Raw genomic sequence first — 16,649 nt, 5'->3', positions numbered from 1 at the left:
CAATGAAATTTAACTATATGGAAATCGGACATAAACACACTTCGTTAAATATTGAGCTTCAAAGTACGTGGTAGTCTATGGACAGTAAGTTATAAAAAGTTAAATACTTTATATCGAGAAGTTTGGTATATTGAAGTTCATTAATAACGATGTTCAACTGTATGCACCTTGATTCCCATGCTTGCAGCTCCCATAGACACTAGCGCCAAAGTTCCCTCTAGAAATTTTTTTGTAGGAAACTCATTGCCATAGACTGGGCAGCCACATTTACAAAGTGTTGTTCATTAGGTTGCACGCTTTTGATTTGTGGCTGTTTCACAGCTCGACCCTTCACTGCCGTAACCACACTGCATGCAGGTATGGGCTGCCAGTGAATTTCCAGGGCATGCTGCTGCAGCCGCAGAAGAAAACGGCCAAGCGACTGCGCGAGGTGTTGAACCAGCTGTACAGCCACCTCGACACCAGCATTGCCGCGGGGCCCGTCGATGTGAGTCTGCACAGCTCACAGATGACCATTGCTGAGCAAACCCGTTCCATGAAAGCCAAGTGCAATGAAAGTTCACCTTGGATAAGTTGTCTGTAACTGTTATACAGTGTAACCCCGATTATACGACTCTCTCGGGACTGCGAAAAAGCGTCGTAAAATCCGAACATAAGTTATGCCTATAAAAATACTACTTATTTAACCATTATGGTGACATTGCCTGACGAGGTCAAAGCGTCATTGTGGCCTTCGTGGTAAATGGCATATTGTCGGAGAAAGTTAGTGTATGAAGGATTTAGGTGCGTCTCTTGCACACACAGCATCCTTGGAGTAAACCTGTGTAGTACTTTAGACCTCTCACATTCCAGTGCATTACAGTGGAGCCCTGATGATACAACTTTCTCAGGATCGCGAAAAAGCGTCGTACAGCGTCGTAAATTCGAACATAAATTATGCCTATGAAAATACTACTTCGCACGATGAATTTTCAAGAAGCTTCAATAACATACTAACATACTTCAAAACTACTAACATACTCTGCAGGGCTTGGAAACGCAAATTACCAAAAAAGTAAATGCGATAAGAATTAATGCTGCAGTACAGGCACCAGTCATGCTTTATTCAAACGAACCTTTACAGCACTCCACTGCCCACTGCCGCGATTCCCGCCAGCCAGCGCGAACTTTTAAAAAAGTCGTTAAGTTTCTTTGGACCTTGTTTGATCCGTGAACCAAGAGCTTTTCGCTCGAGTTGGGCAACGTCCAAAAGGAGATCCTCTGTAGCGTCACGTGAACAGATGAAGTTCCGGATGCCGTCTGTGTGCAGTAGCACCTAGGCGAATGTGGTAGGCACAGGCACGGCATCTGAGGTGTCATCGTTGTCCTCGTCCGATGTCACAGCGGTGTCGGCACTCGGCAAATCCTCCTCAATGGCGTCATCCAGTGACACCTCGCCACACATCGCAATGTTGTTGTCGGCCTCCGACAGCTCAGGCAGCGACAATCATCTCCGGCAGCGACTCCACCCACTCGTTCACCGTCGAAACGTCCACGGAAGTGCTTTCTCTGCAGGAGCAGCTGTACACAATCCTGTTTCATTTTTTTTAAAGGGCCCCTGAAATGGTTCGGACAAATTTTGTAGACGCGTAGGGGGCAGCTTAAGTAGAACATTCGCACCACAATTTAAGTGAAGCGTTACGTATTAACGGAGCTACAAGCAATTACAAGTTACCCTCCTCCCTGGCCATGCTTTTCCTCCTCAACTCGTTTGCCGCGCGATCGGGGCTGATGTCCGCCTTCACTGGTTTGCATCACGATGCGACGTCACATCGTCCACTTCCGGTTGTTTTGGAGCCCGCCCCCGCCCACGAGAAAGCTCTCCGCTAGCCGCTTGGTCATCGACCCCAAACGAGAGCTATCGAAGCAGCATGCATTGCGAGCATTCTGTCGTAGCGCCGAACGTGTCTGGAATTCCGGTAATCACGCACTACCTGAATATTTCGACGGAACAGTGGAGACATAAACTCAAGCTGATGGAGGAACTTTAGCGTAGACATACGTGAGCTGCCTGATCGGTCTCCATGGTCCAGCTACCCGATGGCGCAGAGCTTAACCAGCCAAAGAAAGAGCTAATATTGCTCTAACCAAGCGTAAAACATTTAAAACATTTACGAAAACAACTGCGAACTACACTCCTGTGAAAAATTTACGCCAGCAGCAAAGAAGAATACATTTTGTTACTGCTACTGTGTGTGGTTCAGCCCTATGCCACCAGGTGGCTGCACCGTGCAGACTGTTCACATTTGTGCTTCTGTTCATCTCTTGAAACGACACGCAAGGGGACAGAGCATTGCGCTTGCGTTTACCCTAATACCGGACTCGCGAAACACTATTGCGTTAGTAATCTTCCGGTGTAAAGTGACGGCCGCAATCGCGCAAATCCTGGCGCCGATCGGATAGCGGCAGTCCGATGCGCTGCAGCCAGTTCGCTCGTCTACTGGCTTGCAGAGGGACACGATGTCGCAGCTTGACATATTGCCAGTCGCTACATATGCAGCCCACAAGGCCACAAAGTCGAATCATAGCTCTCGCGAAAAGACAAACCGACACTGACAGCGGAGCTCTCATCAAAGACGGAGCACGTTGTAACACAAGCAGACGACACTTGCTGTGTGCCAGAAGTGCTTAAGTGTACTGAAAAATTGTTTTTGTGCATTCTCCTTATCTTACTTTCTTTTTATAAAAACAAATTAACTAACATTCCAACTAATACGAACATTATTTGTTTACAATAAAGTTGGAAAAATTATCGATCACGCGCCCTGGTCAGCCAATCGGATAGCTCGCCCCACTGACGTCATATGGGCGATTTCGGTCATATGGGTAGAGGCGGCTTAAAATTCCGCCGAGCAGTGTGCTGCGATCGGCAGCGATGTGCATTTTTAAAACCTTATAATAAATTACATGCTTTACGCAGAGCACTTAGACGTGTCAATTAATGATCAGAAGGACCTACTCTAACGACTCAGTACGTTTGTAGGAAATCGTCAAAATCGTTTCAGGCTCTCTTTAAGTGATCCAGCCACCCGTTCGATGCCTGAAAGTCGTCGATGCCCAGACGCAATGCCACAAGGTCCGCCTTTTCTTTTAGAATGGCGCCCTCAACGTTGATCGCAGAGCTCCTGGCTGCTTGATGCAGCCACTTGACGAGAACTTTTTCTAACTTCTCATGCTGTCTTTCTTTTGCCGCTTTCCGCTTGAGCCCAAACTTGTTGACATTCTGCAATATCACCGCTTTGTTTGCCAGGATCATTTTAATTGAAGATTCGGGTATCTTAAGGTCCCGGGCAATGCTGCTTTCGTGGTTCCATGCTGCTTTTCCGCTTCTTCAATAATATTCAGCTTATCGCCAAGCGACAGAACTGTCCACTTTCGGGACATCGTGCGTCGCATTGCTCCACACAACTCGAAACCTTCGCTGAATGCTGGTCATTAGGATTACGATGAAGAACACGTGCGATAAACCCAGGCCTCTCTGCACTACCTTGTCGGCGATCTGCTGCTAGGAAACTGCAAGGAGAGAAGCGCTTCCCTAATGCGACAAGAGGCGATGCCGCCGAGAAGGGAGGGAAAAGGTGATTGCGGAGAAGAAAAGGCGCTAATTCAACACAGCGGTCATCGCGGGCGGCTGCTGGTGGGGGAGGAGAGAAACGCTTCCGCAAAGCAACGAGAGGCAACGCCACTGAGAAGAGAGGGAGAAAGTGATTGTGGAGAATAAAAGGCGCTATTTCAGCATGGCAGCACTTTCGTCTGCCATTCCGTGCCGCGCTTAGCGAGGGTCGCTGTATAACGCAGGTCAGGCGTTAAATTGCATCAGATAACCGACGTTTTTAATGCATTGCTTCCATGGGTCACAAAACCGTCGCAAAACCAGGGGACGTATAACTGGGGTTCCACTGCATACTGTTAAAACGAACTTGGCAAAGCCTCAGGGCTGCTCTAATTTCCTTTTAACAGCCTTCAAATAGCGTCTTAGCTGAAGACTGCACCTTGTGGTTCGTGGGTGTGACGCATATCTTGGACTATGGCCTTGAAGATTTTCGGCACACTGTGGGCGCTGCATGATCTCAAAGGTCAAGCTTTAGGCACTGCTCTGGTTTTCTACATTCTTTTTCCTAGTTTTGTTGTCGTTGACATTGTTGATGTTTATTGTTGCAAGCTGCATGCAACGCCTCCACTCATATTTCAAACAAATTTTCCACGGAGGATGCTGTAATCTACGCTATCTGAAGCTAGGTTCCCAGTGGTCCAAAATTTTGTTGCAGTTGGCCTTTGGCGAGAAGTCCTACACACTTTAAAGTTCACAGGTTGCCAGGTATTATCATCTCTGAGAACGGATCTTCGGCTGTTCATTCGCAGGACATTCCCGGCCTGAACATGGGGCAGCAGGAGTACTACCCGTACGTGTACTTCAAGATCTGCATCGACATGGCCGACACGCACGTGCGGCTCTAGGCTGGGTGGCCACTACCACGCATGCCTCCAGCTTGGGCCCAACATTCCATCTCTTTTATTTGTCTAGCAGTGTACAGATTAGCATTGTTGTGTGTCACGCAATAACCAAAAAGATATATATAAACAACGAAACAATGTTTGCTGCCTCATTTCATGACTGCCCGGGCGGCCTCGTCCTGAAAAAGAGAAGAGAAAGACTGTGTAAGTAAAACAGAGGAGGGGGATCTTCGCCACAGGGGTTTGTGAAAATGCTGCATTTGGGAATCGTACAGTAGACTTCCATTAATTCAGTCCTGATCGAAAGACCCAGCCCACACCCATGGATAGCTCAAGCCTGACATTGGCCCTCGCTGGAATTCAACTTGGCTGGTCAGCATGCACATGCCTGAACCCAGTACTGTCTATAATGGCTGCAGCATCTGTCTGTGCGAGGCTAGGGTAATGCAGATGCATCTCGTGCCAGAAACTCTATCTTGCACAATGTCGGCAATGTGCCCCTATGAAAGCCAAGTTATTTGACATGCTCGGATAGCAACAGAACTGTGTCGTGTACTTTTGGCGTGCGTCCGGGTAGCCGAGACAATTGCAAAGAAGCGATTCGAGAAACGTGGAATATGTGGTTTCACAAAGAGGGCAATTTGTTGTGAACCATAGACGGCGACAAAAAAATTGAGCCATTCCACTCTGTGAACGTGGTTGACGAGCGAAGGTGTTTAGCACACGACGCAGAGGTGACAGAATTTTGAACAAAGGTATCGACATATTTATTGTTCTGATAGCAGTAATAGCGATGATGGGCACACACACACACACGCACACACATTCGTGTGTCACCTCTGTTGTTAAATTCATCTGGCATGTAAGACAACGAATGGCTCGTACCCCTTGAGCAATGGTTCATACCATCGTAAATCTTTTTAAAATTTAACACAGCCTCCCCATCTGTATGACACAAATGAAATTCTATGCTGGAATGATTAGCTGCAAAGGAGCCAGCTGTGGAAGACTACAATGCTCGAGCCATTGCTGATGATGATAGTGTCCTCTTGACTTGCGGGGGTATGAATGGCTCATACCCCGTAAATGCAGCCTCCCCATTACGACGATAGGAGAGAAGTGAAAGTCTTGATGGAATGAAGAGCGACAACCGAGCCAGCTGTGGAAGGAGACTACGCGGACGTACGCATGAGCAGTGGCACAAGTGCGCCCACAGGTTGCGCCGAGGCGCACCAGCGAGCTAGCTCGCGGGTTGTTTGCAGACAACGGACATGCCCTAGCCATGTACAGCTTTGCTGCAAAACCTTGTCTCGAGATTGGCCAGCATTCCATGAAGGCAAATTTGGCAGAGTTTATCCTATTCCTTATGGCTAGAATTGGAGGCATGCTACATTGTGTTATAAAGGCGATTGTCAAGAGACAAATATGCTTGATTTTTTTGTCACAGCGACACATACCTAGTGGCTAAGTTGTCTACTTGGCAAAACAACAGCCACAAAGTGCATTTGTGTGTGGAGGGGAGGGGGGGGGGGATGAGGTAGGCAATGGAAGCTCCGCTTTCAAAATTTGGTTAATTTCAAGTCGGGTCACTACTACGCCACTTATTCGGACGTCCTTTTACTAGGCCTTTTCAGTTTACCAGCAAGACGATTTTATTTATACCACCGAATTCGTCCAGATCAAATTGATGGAATTGAACCACAAAAGACCTGTTGTAGATATGCAGTGAATGACAAGCACACAGACTTAGATGCCTGTGGTACACTTGACTGGTTCTCACTGCACTCGGGCTCAGTTAACCTTTTTTATTTGTTGAGCAGGGTACCGATTAGCCCTGCTGTCGTCACAGTAGCGGCACAGGTTTAAGTATTGCCTCTGCAACAATATCCTGCAAGAGATGGAGACAGGGTGCATGTGAGTAAATTACAGGGGCAAACCACTGAAGCAGGATTTTTTAATAATACTGGTGAATGACAATCACAAACATGCCACATGATCTTGTAACGGTTTGGAAAGCAAACTTCGCTTTCCCTCACGTGATTGGTCGAAATTGTGTCGACGACAGCGCAATTTTGACCAATCGCAAGAGCCGAAGCGAACAATTTGTTTTTCAAACCATTAAGGATCACACCCATGCCAACAAAAAGTAGAAAGGGAGCAGCTGCCCTTCTCTGAACACTTGTAGCATCGGCCACGTAATCTTACGGACCGCAGAATCCAAGGAAAAGCTGAGACCACAGCTTAGTAGTAGTACATATATGCAAACAACATTGTACAGTTTTACCGATTACAGTCGCAACTGCTTGAAAATTCAATTCTTCGGGCCCTGCAGTCCATTAACTTTTGCAGTATATGGACCAGGGATTCCATGACAAAGCCAATGTTATTTCTGCTATATAAACTGAAATGGAATGAAAACTGTACTCCAAACTTGGCATTTGTGAGCTTTACGATGCGCTTATTAATTTAGTTTATATATCTGAATTGTGAAGATATTTTTTTGGCGAGCCTGCAGTCCTTATACTTCTCCTCATGGCTTTACCTTTCACTGACTCCTACTGCATTGAATTCAGTCTGATCTTGGTTGAGCTCAGCTTCCAGTATTGGGTATGTATGTATTGGGTATTTTTTTATTTCGAATTCTTTAGACACAAGGACAGTCTTAGATAACACTAAAGACAGAATACATCGGCCTGACGTGGGCCTGTGCCACCCATTCACTGCTCTACAGATGGGCATCCTGTGCACAAAACAGAAAACATGATCCAATTTTGTAATCGACACACGTTGAATACGAAATAAAACCGATTATACAAAATCGACAAGACATTATACAGTACCTAAGCAAAAAATTACAAGTAACAGATTACTACCACGTAGTGAATAGGAAACGTGTCAAAGCACTATTATTCTTAAAATGATATTACATGCAATTTCGTTGTGTTTTTGAAATCATTAGGCGATTTGTTTTTGTTCTTGTTTTTAGGCATCAAGCATGCTTGGACGTTCATTTGAAATGGTTGAGACTCAACACCTTGGTTGGAAAAGAGTAATGTTAGAACAGCTAGAAGGCGAGAGTGCCGCCAGAGTGCTCGAACGTGACCAGTACAATGTATCGTTAGTAAACGACGAGCGTGCACAAACACACACACACACCTTTGCCTCCTTTATTGCAGCACTCCAATCAATGGCAGCGACCCTGGGGAGAACAGCAAGCAGGACTTTTATGGCTACGCTGCTGTTCTTCCGCATCGTCTCCAGCACAGCTTCCACGTCCACCTGCGCATGACTGCATTACAATCCGTCTTGGATCTACCTTGCAACAGCGCACGCCGTGCACTGACGGGAGTGTTTTGACTCAGCCGGTTTGCCACGGCACATGGTGCCAATCGGTTCCCTCGCAGTCATGTGTTGGCCCACATGACTTGCAAAAAGATCAGTTCCAGTCAGATGTCAAGCAAGCATTTGAGTTATGTTCAGTTATGCTTCAAGCATTTGACACACACACGCTTGCATCTGCTGTTCGTTTAGCGTGCACATGTGTGCATTGCGGCATCGTTCGGGAGCCTTTTCAACTAGCCCAATCTCGTCGTAACGAAGTCGCGCCCAACATAAATACTTTCCTTATACCATAAGATGTTTGTTATTAGCACGGCCAAACCCACTTATAACAACATCGGTTATAATAACGAGAAGCTGCTGCACCGTGAACTTTAGTATATATTGTATGGAGAATTGACCTGCTTGCTACAATGCCCCCATGCCGCATTATCGGTTATAACAATGAAGTCTGGTTGCTGGGTGTCCGTGCCGAAAGGTAATGGAATGTGAAATCCTTCAAAAGAAAAAAAAATTCGAGCTGCTGCAAGATCGCCCTCTGCCCTAATGGCCGTCATGCAATCATATAATAAAGCGTGTTTTCCAGCCTTCTCCGCCTCACCAGCCTCGCGCGCATCTCTCCAGTCACCCTTCCACCCCTCCAAACACGATTGGGCTGCACTCGTAGCTCTATGCTGCATCACCCTCCATAACACAAATGGACTGCGCCAACTGTGCTGGTCGCGCTGCTCCCAGATAGCTCACTGGCCCCTCATTTTGCACAGTTTTGCCAACGGATTAAGTCCCTCGTGCTCATCATTGATGGTTGCATCAAAGTCGTTCCTGAATGCATGGTTTCTCGGCCTCATTTGACTCGCTGCCTAAACGGTAGATGGCTCTTGCGGCCGCTGATGATCGGCAATGCACGACGTTGCCGGTGAAAAAGAAAGTAAAATGCTATAGATTTGGAAATGAAGTGCTCCTAACCGATAAGCCGATCGCCGCGAACGTGTTTGCATCGGGTAGCGACAGTGATGATGACAGCGATGACGCGGTAGGGCAGGCTGCCTGAACATTGTCCTCACAGGAGGCCCTGCAGACAGTCCTCCGGGGCTTCATTTTCACGAGGAACCTTTTGCTGCACTATCTGGAGAGCCTGGATGCCTTGGAGAAGGATGTCGGCAAGCTTCACGTAAAGCAACCAACGCTGACAGACATGGGGTTTTCTCGTGCAAGCTAGTGAAAAGTATATGGCGAGGTGCTTGTGGCGATCTCGCCCCTGCATTCTTTCTGGATTTCTCAAGCTGAAAAGCTGCTGCATCAACCTTCTCACATTTCTTTAAAAGGCCACTTTTGGGGCCTTTTGGGTCAATGCTTCGGTGGAGCTCGCATGTCACTTGCTGCCCGTGAACCCTCTTTGCAGTTGTTAGAGCAGTGCTAGTCTTGTATGCCGACAACCAAGGCTTGTTACGTGCGATCGGAGTGCACAGGAAGCAGATTTAAACAGTTAAACGAGTCAACACAATCAGCAGCCAGGTGGAGGAAGGGGGTGGCAAGGGGCACTGGCCTCCCTGTCATTATAGTTTTCTCACAGCAGCTATGCCGTCCCCCTATTTTGATTTTTTTTCATGCAACCCAGTTATAGCAATGGAATTTCCGTGGCACTTGAATATTGCTATAAGTGGGCTCGACTGTATTTGTTACACTGATATTGTGAGCCCATTGGCCATTAGAGCTGTCCTACCACTTTATGCACTTTATTGTAACCAGCCGACCGGGATGGTCGCTCCAGCCACTGGAACGAGAACGATGTAGTGCACAGTGGAATGCGCACTCTCCGAACGACAACCATTATTAAAGGAACACCGTATTGCCAAGGCCTTGCTTGTTAACTTCGTGACAGTATTTGCGAGGAAATGTGTAGATTTAGTTTCTTATATTTCATAATTCATTATATCCATGTTTGTTATATCGAAGTTAAACTCCACTCATAAGTGCACATGGCAGCACCTGCGTACAAAGGCAGTATATATTTTTTTACAGCAGTCTCGGAGGAATTTGTGCACGCAATTAGTGCTGCAAGGCATCTTGAAGACATTCTATCTGCATGAATCTTACAGAAAAATGTTGCAGGAGTTCAGTGCATCTGAATATGATTTTACTAATGAGGAAAAATACATGCCGTTATTCGAAGGCCAACAAAGATCTTCATATCAGGACCGAAGAAAGTGACATTGAGAACCCCAGAGAAAACAGTTTGTGTGGTTGTCACTACCGAAGTGACACTAGCTAAAGGCTATTGTACACACTGTAGAAGAGCCTCGGGAATAAAATAAAAATTCTGATATCCTAATTCATTTACTGTATGTTTGTCCAGACAAGTGGTTTTTCTGGGCAGCGTCCAGAAACCACGAACCATAGTTCCCCACCGGAATGACCGCAAAGTGGAGAAGTTCTCAAGACCACGAAGGATTACTGATACTGCACACATTGGGCTTCTTCGATTTTCCACTTATGGCTACCCGCGGGCTGTCAGAGCCAGCCAGAGCGTCTTCGTTTTTCTCGGGTTGCTCCGCCCACCGCGCTACGCACTTCCGCCGGGCGTTCGTTTTGCTCGCGCCGGACGGTTCTGGCTACCCGCGGGCTGCCAGAACCTGCCAGGACGATTTTGGTCTGGCTGCTCTCTGGAAGTTCTCTGGCCAGCAGACGACTAAAAGAGGCGATGGGCGCTCGCCGCCATCTTTACAGGGACTTCAGGGATTGCAACGCGGGCACTTGAGGACTTAAATTTACCTTGCTCAGCCAACTGTCTACGGTCATCTTCGGATTTCCTTACTTCTAGCGTTATCTTTTTAGGTGCTAACGCTCCGTTCCGCATCGCGAAGCGGTGTGATACGAGCTGTGGTGAACCGTTTGAAGCTTTTGTGTGTGTGTGTGTGTGTCCCTTGATTGCTTCTTCGCGGCGGTGAACAGCGCGCCGCGCTCTCATGCGTGCGTGTTATCTGCATTGTGTTCCACGCAAGCTGTAGACGCTCATTCACACATTGCGGTACATTTTGGGTTCGTCTTTCTCTGGTGGCGTTCCTTTTCACATGTTTCGCGTATGTATATCTCTCCTTTCTCAGCAGTTAGCGAAGGCTTTGCAGTTAGCCCGTGTTCGCTCCGTCTCTCCGTCGTATGCTTAGGTGGCAGCTCGAAACCGATATGTGTTCAAACTGCAGGCCGTTGATCTAAAAATACACTGATTGCACTCGGTACATTGTGACACACGTACATTGGCTTATTGCTCTCATGATTGCGACCAATGTTGTTTTTCGTGTGAAACGTTTCGCTGGTCACAGGCGACGTGCATTTTCACGTGCCAGCCGCGTCCCCAGCTCCTTAAATGAGAAGCACCATCAGCCACAACAAACTTTCTGAAATCGAAGCCCAAGCAGGTCGGCGCGAAATTTTATCCGTATGAGACGTACCCGACAACCTGCTTTTTCATGTCTTGCGATGACACAACGCCAACTCATCAATGTCGCCGGTGGTCGACGTGATCGCTGCAAGCAGGGATCCTCCAGCTATCGCTTTCGAGTACACAATCACGATTTCGCGTCTTGTCATCCGCCTCGTCGGAGGCCATCTGTTGCGCTGCGCAAGGCGAGGTTGGCCGAGTACGCGTCCTGCGCCGAGTCACGCGAAATCACGCGATAGTGATCGTATTCCTTAATGCAACTATATATTTTCAAGCTGGCAAAGCATAAATGGGCCGACTACACCGAGCGCGCGTCGGCCTCAACGGGCGCTGCCATGCTGGTAGCATGTTTACATTTGGCCAGCTGTACCGGCGCTCGATTTTGCAAACTTCGGGCAGGTTCGGGTTGTCTTGGTTGTCTTGGGTTGTCTTGGTTGTCTTCCTGTCAGAACCGGAACTAGCTGGCTGCCGTCTGGCTCCCAGCAGGCTGCCAGAACTCCGAAAATCGAAGAGGCCTATTACTGGTGTTCTCCTTTACCTAAGGTAACAAGGGCATTTTCACGCTAGTACTGCTCAAGAAGTTAAGCACCACCCATACTGGGGAAACCAAGGTTGATACCGACTCCAGCAGATGTTGCTTAATGGTATAAAGGCAGTATGGTCTTCAATGGTTTTCTGCTAGAAATCCTTTACCTCATGTCACGCCTTGTCAACTAGAGGATGAAGAAGAAACCCAATTGGCTCACTTCCTACACGAAAGTACAAAACTGGGCTAGTTGACTGTGTCTTGTGTGCACCATTTGCACATGCTACCTATTTTGCAATTTATAACTACGGTAAAACCATCAGTTTAGAAGGCCTAACCAAAAACCACTCACATGTTGTACGTCCAGCCGCCAGCTGTCGTAGTCCGTCACCAGGCCAATAGAAGCGTACAGCAGGCCAGCCTCCTTGGCCAGTATAACCTGCATTACATGGGCACAAGCCAACAATTGCCACAAAGACTGAAGCCTGTATGACTCGCTAGTGCGTTACTGGTTATAGATGAGATTTTGCAGTGCTTTTAGGGGGCGTGCATCACCTGACAGGAAGTGGCTAAATGAACGCCAGCCTCTTAGCGCTGAGCCTGTTCTCTCGCATGCTTGGCACCAACGTTCAGCCGTCAGAGCTTTGCTGTCAGCTGTCCTGTCATCAAAGCCACAGTCCCTGCGCGGGCCACACTGACGGACGGTGACTGGGGTCGACATTAAGCGCACTTGCTCTAAACGCGGGCGAGACAGTAAGAAAAATTCTGTCTATAGCATCATACAGAAACAAGTAGGCAGGTGTGGTACTGCTTTTTAAGAGGCGAGATAGCATACAGCCTACTTGTGGCCCTTAAAGGCAACTATTCTCTCAGCTCTCAACATGCATGCAGCGTTGTATGCCACAGAACTTGTGAGCCTCCTTTGGGCACCTTATGTGTGAAGCTCATCTAACATCCTCTTCAACACTTGGCAAAAACAAACGACGGGAGGTGGTGCTACCGTAAAATTTCCACGCCAGCTGCCCACGACGTCTTACAATTTTCGTAGCACCTCCTCAAGGCTACCTAGTCGGTCATAAATAAAGATAGGTCACAGTGCGCTCGAGATTGTGTAGAGCCACAACATGGGAGCTATTCCTGCAGGAAAACTGCTGAAAAATGCAGAAAACGAGCAAAATTGGCGACGTCAAGCTCAGGCCATCAGCATAAGATTAAGAAACAAGAAGACTGGCCTTGTAGAATGTAGAAGCTTGAAATAATCTTTATCTATATAGCGTCGTTTTAAAGCGGTGCATTAAAGAAACAGTTCAAATAAATGCTAGATAAACACTAAATCACTTTAGGCTGATATTCTTTCAAATCTTTGTTCTTACTAATTGCACATTAACAGATCGATTGTCAGCAGAAGAAATGAAGGCCAAATTTCTGTTTGTTTCTTTAATTTTGTGCCGAAAGCCCAGATCCGGTACTACAGCGCAACACTACAAACTTCAATGTATTTTTGTCTGTTTGAACTGTTGTGCTTCACTAAAACTGACCAAGACCAATCTTTCGTTCTTTTAGAACACAGTGTAGTCTATCTTTACCAAGAAAGAATGAACTAGGAACTAACTAGGTCTAAGGTGGTGTTGCCACCTGCCTTTCATTTTAGTCTCTACTGGCAAAAGAGTGGCTCTCTGGCATTGCAGTAGGGCAATCGATATATATTTATTTATACGCTTATTTAAAATACCCTCAGAGACACATGGAATTAAAGTGGGGAGTGGTCACAAAGCAAATGGCATTCAAAAAGGAATCTGCCAGCTGCGGTAATTGTCCAACGATACTCCTGATTATGCAACATTAGACAATGTTTCAGGAAAGAAGTTTGTTGTCGATGACTGCTGCGGCACCTGGCGGACAGTGGTTCCATTCTTTTGGATGCATGGCAGTCGAAGGACTGGAACAAAGTCTTCGTGCAACGCAAATAAATGTTTACCTTATTTCAGTGATCAACACAGTTTGAAGTGTACTGCAGCTGCAGTGCGAGGTCATTGTTAAGCGTGGTAAAATAGAAAATTTTATGAAGCAAGGAAAGGCTGGCAACTTTGCGAGGAACAGTTAGTGGTTGAAATGCTAGGTTAGCTTTCATTGAGGTTATGCTCTCAGTTAGATTATGGTTTGAAAGGATGAAACAAACAGAATTTCCTAATATATAGTTCAATTTGTTTTCATTAGCATCCGTTTAAACCACCTCTTTTTTTTTTCTGACACGAAAGAGCTCTTCTTGCATCAGAAGTATCAACGTGTAAAGCAAGCAGGGCCGCACCTCAGGCACGGTGGTCATGTTGATCACGTGGCCATTCCAGGAGCGGAAGAGGCAGCTCTCGACGCGAGTCGAGAAACGCGGGCCCTCGATGGTCACTACCGTGCCTGTTTCGTGATGTGGGACATTTAGGGATCGCACAGTCTTGATGAGAACCTGCAATGACAACAACAAACGCAGTGGCACGCAGTCACATGGGCATTGAAAATAATTTCCAACGTAGTAAAAGAAAATATTGCAAAAGGACATAAATATGGGCAAGTGGGCAATGGATTCAGAGTTCGTTTTGATAGCACGACAATGCGAGGACAAATAAGCAGTTCGTTTTTCTCATTTGTATGTAGCCCTATAAGTACTATATAGCTATAGTATGTACTAGTAGCAGAAGAGTAGAGGAAACAGTACATAAGCAAAACACAAGGCGAAAACATGCTAATAACTGAAGCAATTAACAGAGGCATGCAAAAGCAAGCGAGAAAGACCGCGACAAACTGACAGCACATCTCCTGTCAGCACATCATACTGTGGCCTTGTGTCATCGTGCTACCAAAACCAGCTATGGTACATAAACCAGCCTTGTATCTAGACAACACTCTGGCCAACACCTGAACCGTATGTCGTTCGTACAGCGTTCAACTTGCTGGCACGAATACCACAGCATATGTGACTTGACAAGCGCTTGCACCTGTAGCGAACAGTGAAATATATGATTGACAACACCATTCTGAAGTTGCCGCATCAGCTTGCATGCAAGTTGAGAGTGGCTGCATTGGCCTAGTTAATTGTTCAACAGTTAAAGAAAAGCTACAATGCATCTGAAAAGAAAAAAGGAGAGAGAGAGGAAAGTACTCAACCCGGCAAACTTCAAGAACATTTCCTATGCAGCCCAAACATGGGAAAGCACCTTAAGTATTCCATAAGGATGTGCTGACAGGCTAACTTATTTGACATGATTTACTTAGGTTATACAGTACTAGTAAACAAGGAACAAAGGATGGTATTACAGGACAGATGCTGACTTTCAACTAAAGGTTTATTTTGTACATGGCAAAATGTGTAAAAAAAAAAGTTTTTTTATGAACGAAAGGTGGAGAGGAGGAGTGTGCAGAGAGAGGATATCAATATGACATCCATTTGACAATGATTTAGTGTAAGACCTCTTATTTTCGGGCTCCATTAAGGTTACACTAATAGAGAGTTTTAGCCCAGCGGGTTTACGGCCAGCGGAGCGGAGCGGTCTCCACCGTTGCGCCAGCGGAGCGGCTCGCGAAAAAAGAATTTTAGCCCAGCGGATCACCCGCTCGAGCGGGGTAACGAGCGGGGCGCTCTGCTGCCCCACCTAGTGGTTCGAATAGGAGTTACTGAGAAATGAAATTGAATTACGCTTGCTTTTATTATGCAAGAAATGTTGAATAAAGATATATTACATGTTCTCAGTGCATTATTTGTTAATAATGTACTGAGTACTAATGTACGGGTCAGCGCGGCAGTCGCCGTCTTCGATGCAGAACTGCCGGCGTTCATGTGCGTGGCTGCCGTCTTGCATTTCCCATAAACGCCCGCGCGCCCTTACGCACGCTCGCGCGCTCCGCTGGGGAGTGCTTTCCAGCGGGCGTAAACGCTGCTCCGTAAAACCGCTGGCCGCCTCAGCGTGGTGCGCATGCGCAGTCGCGTCTCCGCTCGCCCGCTCCGCTCCGCTGGCCGTAAACCCGCTGGGCTAAAACTCTCTAATTTCACGACTGTTGCACGAAGTTCATGACGAAGTGTTGCAAATTCAAGGGTGTGCAAAATTTTCACGGATGAAATATGGACAAGCTGGAAAGTAAAAATTTACTTTTCTTATATCATGCATATTACTCAGCACGATAGCAATGGAGACATTACTCAGTCTCTCCATTTATTCCATCCTATTTCTCCTCCTTTTAGGCAACTCCAAGCATGCGCCTTCTAATGGTGCTGCTGTAGGCAGCGACGCCTTATATAACATATTCCCTCTTGAAAAAAAAACAGAAAATGGTTGTCCATTACTTCCTAACAAAGTCCTGCAGCTTCGGTGTCTTCTTGTTGCGGGCACTTCTCACGCTTGTTTCGCATTCTGGCAAATTATTAAACGAAGCTTGTTGCGTACGCCCTGCAGCAGGTGGTTCAGGGTTCAGGGGTGCATTGTCTGCGCTTGATGTGTCAGGTTGTGACGGATGATTTAAAGCCACAATAGTTGAATGATCAGATGCCGGTGACCAGTTCATGACAGCAGTGGTACTGGTGAACGGCCGCTAATTTGGAAGCATTCCACACACGTCCATCTTCCAAGAGGTAAGAGGCGGTCCATACTTTCCGATAATTTTCTTGGGAGCAGAAAACTGTGAAGATAGCTTCCCATGAACTGCAGGTAATTTAACCTGCACGTAGTCACCAACAACGAAGTTGGGTTCCTTGGCACCACGTTTTCCTTCAGTGTAGCTCTTCGGCTTCATTTGCTTGTTCTTGATGCACTCTCTCAACTGCTGTAGTGCCTTTGAAGGCTTGGTGCTGAAACATTTGTCAGG

General features: G+C 46.8%; 2 protein-coding genes across 6 annotated transcripts in view; one reads left to right on the top strand and one right to left on the bottom strand.

Moving 5' to 3' along the window:
• Vha44 (V-type proton ATPase subunit Vha44) overlaps nt 1-4,634 on the top strand; it is a 24,177-nt gene extending 19,543 nt beyond the window's left edge. For both annotated transcript variants that reach the window (XM_065438862.2, XM_065438863.1), the window contains exons 12-13: nt 358-487; nt 4,402-4,634. In XM_065438862.2, the coding sequence (XP_065294934.1) occupies nt 358-487; nt 4,402-4,497 (226 nt within the window). In that variant the 3' untranslated portion in view covers nt 4,498-4,634. The remainder of the gene's footprint in view (nt 1-357; nt 488-4,401) is intronic.
• Mtap (Methylthioadenosine phosphorylase) overlaps nt 4,530-16,649 on the bottom strand; it is a 27,404-nt gene continuing 15,284 nt past the window's right edge. For 2 of the 4 annotated variants that reach the window (XM_065438865.2, XM_065438864.2), the window contains exons 7-10: nt 14,107-14,259; nt 12,151-12,237; nt 7,651-7,773; nt 5,630-6,382 (exon numbers count right to left, since the gene is read on the bottom strand). In XM_065438865.2, coding sequence (XP_065294937.1) covers nt 6,338-6,382; nt 7,651-7,773; nt 12,151-12,237; nt 14,107-14,259 — 408 coding nt within the window. In that variant the 3' untranslated portion in view covers nt 5,630-6,337. Of the gene's footprint in view, nt 4,674-5,629; nt 6,383-7,650; nt 7,774-12,150; nt 12,238-14,106; nt 14,260-16,649 lie in introns of those variants that run through there. The other 2 variants (XM_065438866.2, XM_065438867.2) reach the window with 2 other exon arrangements.

Source organism: Dermacentor albipictus, chromosome 9 (assembly GCF_038994185.2).
Source record: "Dermacentor albipictus isolate Rhodes 1998 colony chromosome 9, USDA_Dalb.pri_finalv2, whole genome shotgun sequence".
NCBI classification, from domain to species: Eukaryota; Metazoa; Arthropoda; class Arachnida; order Ixodida; family Ixodidae; genus Dermacentor; species Dermacentor albipictus.
The sequence above is the reverse complement of the archived record's forward strand: the minus strand, read 5'-3'. Positions and strand labels throughout refer to the sequence as shown.